Below are 13,778 nucleotides of genomic sequence, written 5' to 3' on the forward strand. Positions count from 1 at the left end.
TGTCACGCTGCCGTTTATAAACCCTCACCCTCCCCAACTTGCAAAACAACCTGATTGGGTGCTGGAAATGGGGTGACCGAGAGACCACCCCAGGAATGCCTGGGCTAAGCCCTGCTTCCGGATGCCATGAGGCGCCCCAAGGTCCTGAGTGCAATTAGGACCCTCTTTGAAGAGGATCCCATATCCAGGACTGCAACTTCCTTCCTCCAGGCAAGAGGTGGATCTAGCTAGAGCATGGAAGCTTTACCAGCTTGGGTTAGGAGCTGCATTTTTAAAGAGTGGGAAGATTTTTTTGGGTGGGGGGCGGGTTGCAGTTTCTTTTTCCCAAAGGGAAAATAATATGAAAAGGATTCTCTGAAGGTATCCTTTTCTGTAGGTTGGTAAATTGACAATAGTGTCTTCAGCAACAAGGAAAAGCTCTGTATCACCCTTCATGTGTTAATAATTAGAGAGACAACAGCGACTCCCTGTGCAAATTGAAGCTTTTTATCTGCAAATATTATGAGATGCAAAAGGAAATGAAATGTATCTACAGAACACACACATCCTTTCAGGGGGTGTTTTTAAATGTGTTTGTTTCTTGTCCTGCTTTGACCATTTGCTTTGTGGAGGCGCAATATTCATTCTTTGTCAGTGTTTAATCTTGCAGAAGCCATTTCACTTTGCTTTCCAAAGGCAGAGGTTTCCTATCAAAAGAACGTACCATAAATGATGTTAATGCATAATGATGAACTTTTTTTTCTAGCACACATTCCTTTTTATTGACATAGTTCTCTGCTACTTTCCCTTCACATATAAAATGCATTAGAAAGGCTGTATTGCCAATCCAAATAATTAAAAAAACTCAGCCAGCAATGTAAATGAATTTCACAAAACCACTATGCAAAGACACTTGAATAAAGTGTCAGGTAGCCTACATAATATGAAATTCAAATACAGCCTTTCCTCAGGTTGGGATTCCTTTGTCAGGAGAGAGCCGCCGGACTCTTATGGTGTTATATATCCTTTTTTAAAAAACACACACAAATATATAAGTAGAGTTTAGGTAGAGGAAAAATTAAAAACAAAGATAAAGCACTATTTCTTTTTTCTTTGCCTGTTGAATATAGTGTTTTTCCAGTTTCCTTCTCACATTTATTATGTATATATGGCAACTTGTATTTCTCCAAGGGAATCCTTCCCTCACCCCAATTCTGTCAATATTTCCAGCCTTATTTCCAGACAATCTTTTTTATTTCATTTTGTAGCTTATCTCGGCTCTCCCTAGTGTTGCAATATATCCCATTTTTATCATTGGCAAATGCCATTAAAATGCTGTTTATCTCCTCTTCCTGATCATTAATGTAGGTGTTATAAACAACGTGGATCCTGTTTTTTGCCCCAGGGAACATTTCCTTCCATTTGATGTGTTGAAGTTTATCATATTCCTTTATTTATGATCCTTCAGTTACTTTCCAATTCTCTTGACAAACTAGGTAGGTATAATTGTCAAGAATATGGAGTATCTGGCTGCTGACTTATTTACCTTGAGGCTTTGACTGTTTACTTTCTTCTTCTTCTTCTTCTTCTTCTTCTTCTTCTTCTTCTTCTTCTTCTTCTGTGCTAGGCTTTCTTTAGGTGTCATATAAACTGCTAGTTATCTAGTACAATTTGTATACTTTCAAATACCATCAAAATTATAGGCTCCTCTTTTCTTTAGTATAGTATTACTCTGGCTGATTCTGTGATGTCTTGAAGCACCTGTTCCTTCAAATATATGAAGCATGACTCAGTTGGTGTCAGGCAAACAATCTAGGAAAAATGAGGGACATCTGCTGCCACCTTATTGAGGATCCACTCTGTATTTATCAAGAGTTGCTTCGTCATATTTATCAAACACCAAGTGCTTACATCTTGTTGGCATGTAGTGAATCATGGGGCAACAGAAGTGTGTATGTCTGGAGCGGGTAGGAGAACAGCAACCGTCAGATGATGGTAATTGTGGTGCTACACACCCTCCAACATTTCTCCAATAAAAATAGGGACATCCAACCATACCCTTCAACATTTCACAGATGAAAATAGGGGTGTCCTTAGGAAAAGCAGGACATTCCAGAATCAAATAGGAAACCGGGACAGCTTCTGTAAATCCAGGATTGTCCCTGGAAAATAGGGACACTTTGGGGGTCTGGTGCTATACCATGTCAACTAGTGTAAATGAAATTTAGCGTGCCATGATGGTATAACAGTCAAATAGCCACAGCTGTATAAGGCAATGGGTGCTGCTGTTTAAAAGGAACGTTAGAAATTGGGACAGTTTGTATCCATTAAAATAACACAATAAACCCCTGTCTGAATGCAGTCTTCATGGCTACATTGAGCTGGACTGCCTTTAAATAACATAACCAATTCAATATTAATGGCAAACAACTGGTTTGTTAATTGTGCATCCAGCACGTGCAGTTCATGAACACAGAAGTACTAGAGCTTGTGTTAGAAAAGGATTGTTTAATAGGACATCTGAAATAGGAATGTTTGTGGAACTGGATTCTTTGTGAATTCTGGTATCAAGGGAGCTGATTCGAGCCACCTGGATTAATGTATAGAATTGAATTAGTTATCCACTGGCTTTCACCCTTCCCAAACATTGCATTTCAATCACAGTTTTTCACACAAACACACCCACACCCACCCGCACACACACCCAGAGTATATACACATTTTTAAATTAAGTTTTAGATAGAACACATTTAGAAATCTATTTCTTTGAGAAAGCATATCATTGGAATACATGTTTTCATATGGACATTTTCATATGGACTTAAAAAAATAATAATAATTATAATTGGCACAGAAAAAAGACTGAAAATGTATTGAAAGCAGATTTATTCATCCATTCCCTAGTCTGAAAGGGGTTAGCTATGCACATAGAGCTGTAATTGTACAGAGGCTACATGTGATCAGGAATTCTGACCGTGCTGGATTTTTTATCAACTGGAGGGCCTCAATATTTAGATTGTATGCATACATGTTGACTGTATGCACTCAGTCTCAGCTATTTCACTGAATATGTGGACATCAAGTGGGATGACAGATGGATCTCTTATTGTTATAAGAAATAAGAACAAAGCCTCCTTTACTTAAGAGAAAGGAATGTGGGTGATTATCGTCTGTGCTCACAGGTATCCTTGCGTTTCTCTGCCAATAAGCGCATTGAAGAACTATATTTAGTTTTCATAGCCACGTTCACTCCCAGTTATGTATCTCCGAGAGAAAGTTTCATTCTTCACTTTTAAGGAGATCTGTAAAACTTCAGGAACGCCTTGGTGCTACACCACATAAAAGTAATTTAACGAAGTGTAATGAGGAAACTCTCAAACTGTAGTGTCCATTGCTTTTACTTTGACACCTCCACATAAAAGAGGACGCATGCCCTGAAAACTCAAAGTACCATGTTATATGGAGTTTTGTGTGCTGTTATTCTATATCCTGCAGCTAAAGGGAGAACAGCATAGCCTGTGCTTTCAAATATCAAATCCACTGAATTTCATATTTCATCAGATCCCTAAAGGCAGAAGGTGTACACATGCTGTTATGTCCTACATTCTGGCTTTCCAAGACAGCCCAGAAAATGTCCTCAAGCCATATATATATGGCAATATATGGTTTACCAAGAAGGTAAACGGCGTTTCCCTGCGCTGCTCTGGTTTGCCAGAAGCGGCTTAGTCATGCTGGCCACATGACCCGGAAGCTGTACGCCGGCTCCCTCGGCCAATAAAGCGAGATGAGCGTCGCAACCCCAGGGTCGGTCACAACTGGACCTAATGGTCAGAGGTCCCTTTACCTTTACCTCTTACTGTACCTATGCAGTTCTATTATTCAAATAGGAACTATTGAGAAAAGGATTTAGGTCAGGACTGCAGTAGGGAAGGAGAGTTGAATACTTTCCTTATCCAAATGACTTCCTCACACCGTTGTTAGTCAAAAAGAGGGATGCATAATAGCTCATTTCTCTTGCTCCCTTCATATGCTTTACAGGAGAAGAAATTATGTGGGCGGAAAGATCTCTCTCTCTCTCTCCACCTTCACATGAATATTCATTCTCCTCTACCCCCTGCAAAAGAGAAAACAAAACAAAACCCTACACAGCCTTCAGGAAAGTTCTAGAACATTACTTGGTGAGATCCAGTCACAGAACAACTAATTTTGGCCCTAAGAAACTCAAGCTATAGAACAAATTGGCGGAAAGGGGCTGTGGAGGATTTGCAGAGGAAGCCTGGGTACAAAACTGTCAGAGACACTTTAAGTGAAGGTTATTTTGTTTTAAATAAAGATTGAATTAAATTACCAATATTGTCTCTTACCAATTCTACTACACTATAGTTAAGATGGCAGGCAAATTGTCCCTTTACCAGCAGCTTTCCACTTAGCCTATACTCTTCAGGTTTCTGTTTCTGTCTAACAAGTAAGTATAATAGTACAAACACTGATATTTGCAATTCCGTTTGCTTTTTGCTTCTCCATTTTTGCCTCAATGGTAATTCATTTGAGATTTCCTGTCTGGTGTTTCTTTTGCTTTTGTTCTTAAAAACAAAGTAGCTGATGGACTTGTTTTCCTTATCACAATGCCAGCTTTCGGGTATTGAAATGTTTCAATTGATTAAACGACGCGGAGGCCATAAAATAAACACCTAATAGAAACATGGTAAATAAATAAGAGGCAGGGCTCTCTTTGCACCGGATGCCATTTGAATGCATTTGATGGCTTTTAGATCACTACATTTTGTGCTGATCAGCCAGATGGATAAAGTGACAGAGAATAATAGTTCTGAGCCAATTTTATACTGGCTGTAGATTGTGCAAACAAAAATACAGCAGGGGAATTTAATTTGGAAGACTGACTCTATTCCTGAAAGATGAAATGGAATGGGATCATTTTCTGAAGAGCTGGATTAACATTAAAGTGTTTTACTATCTTATTATCTAATGTTATACATAAAGTTTTATGTCCACCAGCTTAGCATTTTAAAGATCTTTAATACTGTGACAATAAAATTGAGTGCTGCAGCTAATTTTATATTCCATAATAAAAAAAATAAATCTGTGCTGGGAAATCAGTCATTTTTTAAGCTCTTAATAAAAAGGGAAAATGCCCAGATGTGAATAGTATTTGGTTTTTTGCAACATGCTTGATTACCATAGTTAAGTTGAATATTGATTCACACTTGAACCTGCTATATTTTTACTTTTTCAGGTTCTGCCAGTGAGAAAATTAATTAGGAGTTTAACAAGAAGTCACACTTAATTATGAATAGATATCGGCTGTTACAGAGATCTATGTTTTAACGCAGATAAATTAGATTTATTTCAATTTGCTATTTCAAAATAAATACTTTTGCTGAGAGTAAAGTATATGTACAGCCACAACAAAGACAAATCACAAATTATGTGCACCTATTAATTTGTCTGAGGAAATGTAGGTGAAAGTATCAGAGAGAGAGAAATGTGAAAAATAAAATGTCTGTCACAACCGAGTTTCAGATTTCTCTAGATAATTCTAGAATTGGCAGTGAAACACATTGGTTTTTTTCTTTCTCTCCAAGATTTCAGGTGTTTCTGTATTCACTATAAACTGTACAAAATTCCATACTGTATGAAATACATATACATTTTTGATTGTGATTATTAATTTGTAGCCAGCAGAATTTTGTAAATAGCTGAAAAGCTTAAACTGCACAGAATACTGAAAGAAAATTAAGTTTTTCTGAACTTGTAATGTTGAATGTCTTTTTCTGAAGAGGAAAAAATAGCACATACTGATAATCTGAGATGATCATTTTAAGCAAGGATGTCTTTTCAAATGCAATATCCCTGTGCACAGAAAATAATGTCTCAACAACAGGTGCACCAACTCACAATTTGCTTATATCAGAATCTTCCATTTTTGAAGGGAAGGTGGGCCTTTATTCTAGCATCGTTTCTGCAAGATGCTGCCAGTACACAAATATATTTCTAACAACCATATGCCAAAAATACAATTTAAATAATAAGACTTGTGCTGTATTTCAAAACGGCTTGGCTTTGCCATCTGTGTTGATATTTCCAACTTTCTTTGATACAATAAGAGAGTTGCAGTCTTTTGTAACTATTGCCACAGTCATGTCTGCTGGACTTTCCCATAATGTCACAATTAGCAGTGCCTATGGCTTTGCCCTCTTTGCAGAGCCCCACGGGCTTCTTACATACTTGAAGCGAGATCCCAGTTCAGGAACATAGTCATAACTTTCATCCTGTTCAGAAGAACTTGATCCTAGGGAGCTAAGCGATCCAGCCACTGACCCAGTACCTTCAAAAGCATATATCTGAAGGGAATCATAAGGGGGAACATCGGGATCAGAGTTGGCTTCTTCTAACTTCATGGTAATGAATTCCCGGAAAACAGCACTCTCGGGGCCAACCTGCAGAGATTGCCTGTAAAGGCTCTGGATCTGTGTTGTGATATTTCTTCGAGGTTTGTGTTCTCTGAGGACAGTTTGGTTCCTCAGGGCTGAAATATCAAAAGCCTCCGTGTCCTGCTCCCCACCTCCTTCGTCGTCATACTTCACAATGTTTTCTCTGAACGCTTCTCCTCCTTTCTTGTGAAATAGAGATTGCTTTGTCTGCTGCTTCAAGGCCACAATTGCTAGAATAAAAACTGCCAAGCAAACAAATAAAAGCGTGGTGCTGGTGAAATACTTGAGAAATTCACACACACACAATTTTTACTAATCTTGATGCTACTGCAGTGTGACCAGTTTTATAGACTCTGGTTTCATGGGTGAGATAAGAAGAGTGTGGATCATGAGCATGGTAGTATTATGAGCACATGTATGTGTATAGAACTGGGGTAGATAAATGGGGTCTATGAGTTATTGTAAATGGGGTTTTGTGTCTGGTGCTTTTTTAGTTTTTTTAAAAATTGAGGTGTTGGTACTCATATCTTGATAAAAGTGCTATAAGCACCAGCACAAAATCGTTGTCATCGTAGCAAAGGAAAGTGATGATGGCACCCTGTACCAGTGAGTACTATCACAGATACAAAAGCACAGGTTGCGTCCAGGATATAATCACCATGAAGGTGTTGAAAATTAGGGTAAGGGAAACTCAGGGCTGGGAGTCAAGTGTAGTCTTCCAGGCGCATCTATCTGGACCTTGGAACTCTCCCCAGGCTATGCGTTATCTCATTAGCCCACACCCCTCACTGGTTCTACTTTGTACACCAGCTGTCTGGCTATAATGCATTCTTTAACTCTAATCAACTCTCTTCCTTGTCTGGACAAGGATAGTGAGGATGTATTTCTGTGCATGTGTGTAGAAACTAGCCTATTATACAATGATAAAAGTTACATTCATTCCTCTGGGCTATTTTTGCCTCTGGCTTTGTCCACCACTGGCATCTTGCTCTAAGGAGATTGCCCAGAAGTGAATACAGTGGTACCTCGGTTTTTTAACGTAATCTGTTCCGGAAGTTTCTGAAATGTTCGAAAACCAAAAACTCAATAGCCAACAGCTAGGCCTCAGGATCTTGCACTCAGCGGAAGCTGCGTGGCACATTCAACTTCTGAGGTGTGTTAAAAAACTGAAGCATTTACTTCTGGGTATACGGCATTCAAAAACTGAAATGTTCATCAAAGGAGACATTCAAAACCTGAGGTACCACTGTATGGTCCTCTGTTTAAAAAAAGGGTACCATTGACTCATATATGAGTTCTGTCAGGTTTTAATTTGGGTAATACAGACCATGTTCTGGGCAACAAATCCATGGAACCAAGAAGACATAATATGAAATGAAGAAAGGATTGTTTTTCTTACCTAATATTATTAGTAGGCAAGCTACAACAGCAACTAAAGCTTGTACACTGATGCCCATTGAGAAGAGCATTGCTCCATATCTGCATGACTGGAGACTAGGTTCGTGGTCACAATCGCACACAGTGACGGTCAAAGTGTTTGTGCCGGTGAGGGGTGGACTTCCGTTGTCAGCAATTAGGATTGGTAAGGTAAAAATAAACTGTTCTCGACGATGAAATCCCCCTCGTGTGGTGATAATTCTAGCTGTATTATCTTTAAAAAATAATAACAAAAAAGATGATTTTGTTTCATGACATTGCTTATGGGTTTCCAAGTCCAACAATTCACGTTCAGTTAGAATATCTTATTTATGAGAAACACTGTGCCATATTTTGTGCAGATAAAGAGGTGTGGGGGAAGAAAGTTGGAAATCATGATGCTAAGGGGACAACTTAGTCCCACTCAGATCAGTGGAGCTTGCCTCCTCATAAGTGTGTTTAGGATTATGCTGCACATTGGCTAAAATCTGAATAGTTCAGATGCACCGCTATCATCATCATCCCTACATAATCTCAGCAACCCTTGCAGTACTAACTCAATAAGGTAGACTCGTATTATGTGCACCTGGGTGGTGTGAGGCTGAGAGGCACTGGTTAGTCTAAGGCCACATATTTTGTGGGCCAGGCAGCATCTGAACCAAGCAATTTCTTATTCAGAATACAGTGAACTTTCCAAAAGTTAGCTGTATTGATTTATTCACCTAGCCAGAACATTCAAATAATTAGCAAAGTCAATATGAGCAATGTATACTTTAGTTGAATTTGAAATAGCTCTTCTTCTAAGTCTCAGAAGGCTGCCTTTAAGTGGTCTCCTTTCCTGCAATTTCATCAGCTGTTGAACTTAGGTTTTCCCCTCAGATTAGTTTCGATTGGTGTCCCCCCTTTACGATTCTTTCTCAGCCTAAGGGATCAATACAAATGCTGCATAACATCGCAGCACAGAAAAGTCATTCATATGATGTCATCTGTCTATCGATGAAAACAGTGTAATGGGGGAACAAGAAACAAAGTTAAATAATTGTGAACTGTGCCTTTGTCTTTAACTGTGTTTTAGCAGAACTAAATACAAAGCAGAAGCTTTTATTAATATTAAATCTTCACTTCATTTTAAAAACCTGCTCTCTCCCTTGCACGCTCTTCCCTTTTCTAATACTACCAGTGTTTGGCAGTTTAAGAGATAATGGGGAAGTTATTACTCCTACAATCTGCCATATTTAGAAAGCAATTATTAAGAGATAAAATTGGCTTTTGAGATTTTGTTCTGAGGGTTTTTTATTATTTCAGAGCACTATATCTGCAGATCTGTGAAAGAGCTGCTGGAATAAGAATCTGCCAGCGGTGCTCTACATAAGAGGGAAAGAATTTAGTATCCTACTACCTAATCCAGCTTCCTGTTTTCAGCAGTAGCCAGTCCATATTTATCAGGAACAATCAAGAAGAGCATGAAGGCACTAGGCCACCCTCAGTGATTTACTGTCCCTGAACTTGGAAGTTCTACTTAAATGTCATTTACATCAGCCGCCCCAACCATGTGCCCTCCAGGTGTTGTTTGATTATAATCAGGATGGAGGAAGGGGGTGTGGTAGGGGCTGACCACCCCAGTTGTCACCACTGAGGGGGGTGACAAAATGCCAGGCGGCACTCACTGCGGGGCCTGCAGTGTGCCTGAGCCACACATCTCTCCTGTGAATGATGCAGTGGCTTGGGCGCCCACAGGCTCCGCGCTGCCCCAAACGGTCTGCCCACCACCTCCTCCTCAGCTGTTGGGTGAGGAGGAAGGTAGACACCTTGGAGGCCCCGTGGAGTGCCCTGCTCCCACTTGCCCTGCCCTCACGGGCGGCTGGCCCCACCCCTGGGTATAGGGTATGCAATCTTCCCTAGGCATTTGCTCCGCTGCTGATTATAATCCCCATCATTTCTGACCAGTGGCTATGCTGGCTGGGCCTGATGGAAATTGGAGTCCATAACATGTGGAGGGCACTGGGTTGGGCAAGGCTGAACTTTATAGAACAGGAGCTCTCCACTCTGCAACAGTTTGTTGTAGAGCCCACGTGTCCTGGCTAACAGCTACTGTTCACCCTATCCTTAATTTTATCTAACATTCTGCAATGGTGTCAAAGCTAGTAGTCATAGTGCACCATTTCACCATTGATTCTGCACATTTTTTTATGTATTGTATGAAGCAGTGCTTCCTTTTGAATCAATTTTATTGGTTGACTCCTAGTACTGTGAGATCACCTCATGAGAAGAGAAGACTCCCTGGAAAAGACCCTGATGTTGGGAAAGATGGAGGGCACAAGGCAAAGGGGACGACAGAGAACGAGATGGTTGGCCAGTGTCCTCGAAGCTACTAACATGAGTTTGACCAAACTGTGGGAGGCAGTGGAAATCAGGAGTGCCTGAAGTGCTCTGGTCCATGGGGTCACGAAGAGTCGGACACGACTAAACGACTAAACAACAAACAACTATAAGATGAGGAACATCTCCTCTTTCTCCTCATGCTATCCTTACTTTCTATAAACAACCCTACCATTCCCACCAACCCCACCAGAGCCAAGCTAAAGATGTTGCTACTTAACTGTGTGCAGTCTCCCAGTGCCCTGGACTATTGGCATAGAAGAGGCTGCAATCTGCCTTGCTACTTCTCTATAGGCTTTCTAAGTCAGAATGCAGTTTTTTTTTTTTTTTTTTTTGCTGCAGAGAAGGACCCTTGAGGAGAAACCTCATGAAATTCAGCATCACCTTAGTCCTTAGTCATCCCCCCCAACCCCTCTAAATCAGAAGTCAACAATTCCTAACAATCTGCTACAATTGCCCAGATAGTTGCTTATTTGACTAAGTACTTAATAGGCTTGCTTTTTTTTTACACCAAGAATAGTGACTCTAGTAGGACTTATAATTTCTATATGACTCTGGCTATAGTCCCTTACCTCCGTGAGATTACACAGACTTAGGTGACTACAGCTGGCAAGAATTAAACACAAATGTTATTAGGGACAAAATATTCTGTCCCTGGGTGGGGGCAAATATACCCACCCTTAATAGGAGACTTGCAGATGGTAAGATCAAGCAGGGTGTGGAAGGCTTAAGGTAATGGTGTGGAGAAGCAGGCCAAGAGAAGTTTTTCTAATAGTAGAACTCAGGGCCACTCATTGAAGCTGAATGTTGGAAGATTCAAGACAGACAAATGAAAGTTGCATAGTGAAACCATTGCATTAGCTCCTCCAAGAGGCAGTGATAGCCACCAACTTTAAAAGAACTGTAGAAAAATTCATAGAGTTGGAGGCCATCAATGGTTACCGGCCATGTTGGCTGTGTTCTGTCTCCACTGTTTGAGGCAATATGCCTCTGAGTATCAGTTCCTAGGAATCACAACTGAGAAGAACACTGTTGTACTCAGGTCCTGCTTGCAGGCTTCCTATAAGCATATGGTTGCCTCCTGTGAGCAGAATGTTTGACTGGATGTGCCTTTGCTCTGATCCAGCAGAACTCTTATAATGGTCTCAAGCTACACAGTAAGAAAAAGAGGAGACTGAATATGATAGTAGAAATGCTTGTGGGGATCTATGTCCCATTCAGCAAAAAGCAGCACTATATTTTATCATTAAGATATGGAAAAGAGGTGTAATTAATTTGTCAGAAGATAAATGATAGATATGCCATAAATACAAACCCAATTTCTTCCACATTTGGTGGAGGAATTCAGGAACTGAAAAATCTTGGAAGCAATAACTTATCAACTTCCTGCACGTTAAATAGAATATTTTATTTGATCTATGAGTTATTTTATTTGCATTCTTATAATTAGATAAAAGCCAAGCATGCCAGATTAATTTTTGCTTATTAGCTGTAGCTCAATTATAAATAGCTAAATTGGGGAGGGGATGACATCATGAGATCACTGCCTAATAAAGGTTTCAGAAACAGCAGACATAGCGGAATTCTTAAAGCAATGCTTTCCTGGCCTGATGACAAGTATTTAAGATTTGTGTCATGTGGAATGTGTGCCTGACTGTTGAGTATGCTGTCTTCAGTTTTGTGCTTTACAACAGCTCAGTAAAAACACATTTTAAAAAAGGAAATGGCTCCAACACTCTATAGTTATTCTGCTCAACACATGAAATAACCAATGATCATAAACATCCTTATTCATTTTAATATATATATATGTGAGTGGTGTTGTTTTTAGTGTGTTTATACACCATACTTCTAGTGTAAATACATCTCTCAGGACAGTTTGCAACATATAAAAATTATTATTTCATTAAAAACCTCAAAGAGACAGCAGTTGTTGCTTTTTTAAAAAATCATAAAAGTGTTGCCTATTTCAAAAATTAAAAGACTGCTATAATAAAACTTTCTTTGATGCCTTGCAAAAAGCAGCAAGTGTGGGGTGGGACAGTATTGAACTACACTTCATTGGTTTTTCATATTATGGGACCAGTCTGGAGAAGGCTGTATCCTCACCGACTATGCCTCTACCAGAGGAGACACTTCTTCTAATCAAAGGAAATGGGCAGGATAATAAGGGATGCAGTGCTCCCTAAATTGTCTTGGGCTAAGCTGTTTAGGACTTTAACGGTAAACACCATCTCTACGAATTGTGCCTGTAAGCAAACTGGTACATAGTACAGATATATTGGTGCAAAGTGACCCTATTTACTAGTATTCACCAACAGCTACAGAGGTAATACCATGTGGAGTGCATTACACAGACCAGGTTTAATTTCCTAAGGTATGTGCACTGCTGGTACAGCAGCCTCAGCTGACCAAAGGGACAGCAAAGCACAGACACCACTTGATTATCCAGGTGTAAAACCAAAACCAGGATGACTGAAAGGGACTGTTCCTGACAACTTTGACATGATTAACTGTGAGAGTATGCTGCAGATTCGTTTCAGATGAAGACACCAGCCCAGGTTCTAAACACTAGGATATAATTATGTATGTGGTATGTTTTTATTCATTGGATAACTATCCAGCCATATCAGCAAGAAATTTACAGACAGCAAGTTAATCTCATTAATATTCCTGTGAGGTAATAAAAGAGAAAGACATCATTGATGTTCATAGCTGAGCTCTGAGATGAGCCTGGCATTCTAAATCCTGAATATTAAGCCGTTGTGTGGCCCACAGTGGTTCTCAGCTATACACCACAATTTGTACTATTTACCGGATGAACAATAGACTTGCTCAGATGTTAGCTTTCAAGAGCTCTCAGAACATATGGAGAGAGGACCACATGCACTGCCCCCACCCCCCAGTGTCTACATGTGAAAAAAAATCTCCACCCTCGATTGTAGAAGAAGAGAAGAGTTTGGATTTGATATCCCATTTTATCACTACCCGAAGGAGTCTCAAAGCGCCTAACAATCTCCTTTCCCTCCCTCCCTCCCACAGCAAACACTCTGTGAGGTGAGTGGGGCTGAGAGACTTCAAGGAAGTGTGATTAGCCCAAGGTCGCCTAGCAGCTGCATGTGGAGGAGTGGAGACACAAACCCAGTTCACCAGATTACAAGTGTACTGCTCTTAACCACTACACCACACTGGCTCTTACTATTGCAACTGAGTGGGAAGGTCAGCAGGGAGAAACTTTGCACATTCAGCTGAACGTGTTTAGAATTTTCTGTGTGAACAGGAACCACAATTGCTCAGGGTTTCCAGCTGCATAAAGGCTTCTAAGGGCTTTCTAAGTTCATTCTAAGTTCATTCAAATGAACACATGAAAATTCCATCTTTAGATTCAAGATCTAAGGCTGCAGTCAGCACAAACAGGGTATGCACAGCTAGTTCCTCCCTCCACAATTTCTGAGAACACATGAAGGTGAATGTCTGAACAGGTCTAGTGAAAGTTTCATAATTAAAGTGGCAAATTGAGCATTAATTCTTTGCAGAAATATTTCAAGGGCT

At 40.0% G+C, this 13,778-nt stretch overlaps 1 protein-coding gene across 4 annotated transcripts in view; it reads right to left on the minus strand.

Annotated features, from left to right (window-relative positions):
* Window positions 1-367: 367 nt before the first annotated feature.
* Window positions 368-13,778, minus strand: part of LOC310681948 (cadherin-19-like) — a 74,906-nt gene continuing 61,495 nt past the window's right edge. For 3 of the 4 annotated variants that reach the window (XM_083450140.1, XM_083450142.1, XM_083450141.1), the window contains 2 exons: window positions 7,831-8,082; window positions 5,318-6,673 (listed from right to left, as the gene is read on the minus strand). In XM_083450140.1, coding sequence (XP_083306266.1) covers window positions 6,180-6,673; window positions 7,831-8,082 — 746 coding nt within the window. In that variant the 3' untranslated portion in view covers window positions 5,318-6,179. Of the gene's footprint in view, window positions 687-5,317; window positions 6,674-7,830; window positions 8,083-13,778 lie in introns of those variants that run through there. The other variant, XM_083450143.1, reaches the window with a different exon arrangement.

This window comes from Podarcis tiliguerta, assembly GCF_965153285.1.
Source record: "Podarcis tiliguerta genome assembly, chromosome: 7".
Lineage (NCBI taxonomy): Eukaryota > Metazoa > Chordata > Lepidosauria > Squamata > Lacertidae > Podarcis > Podarcis tiliguerta.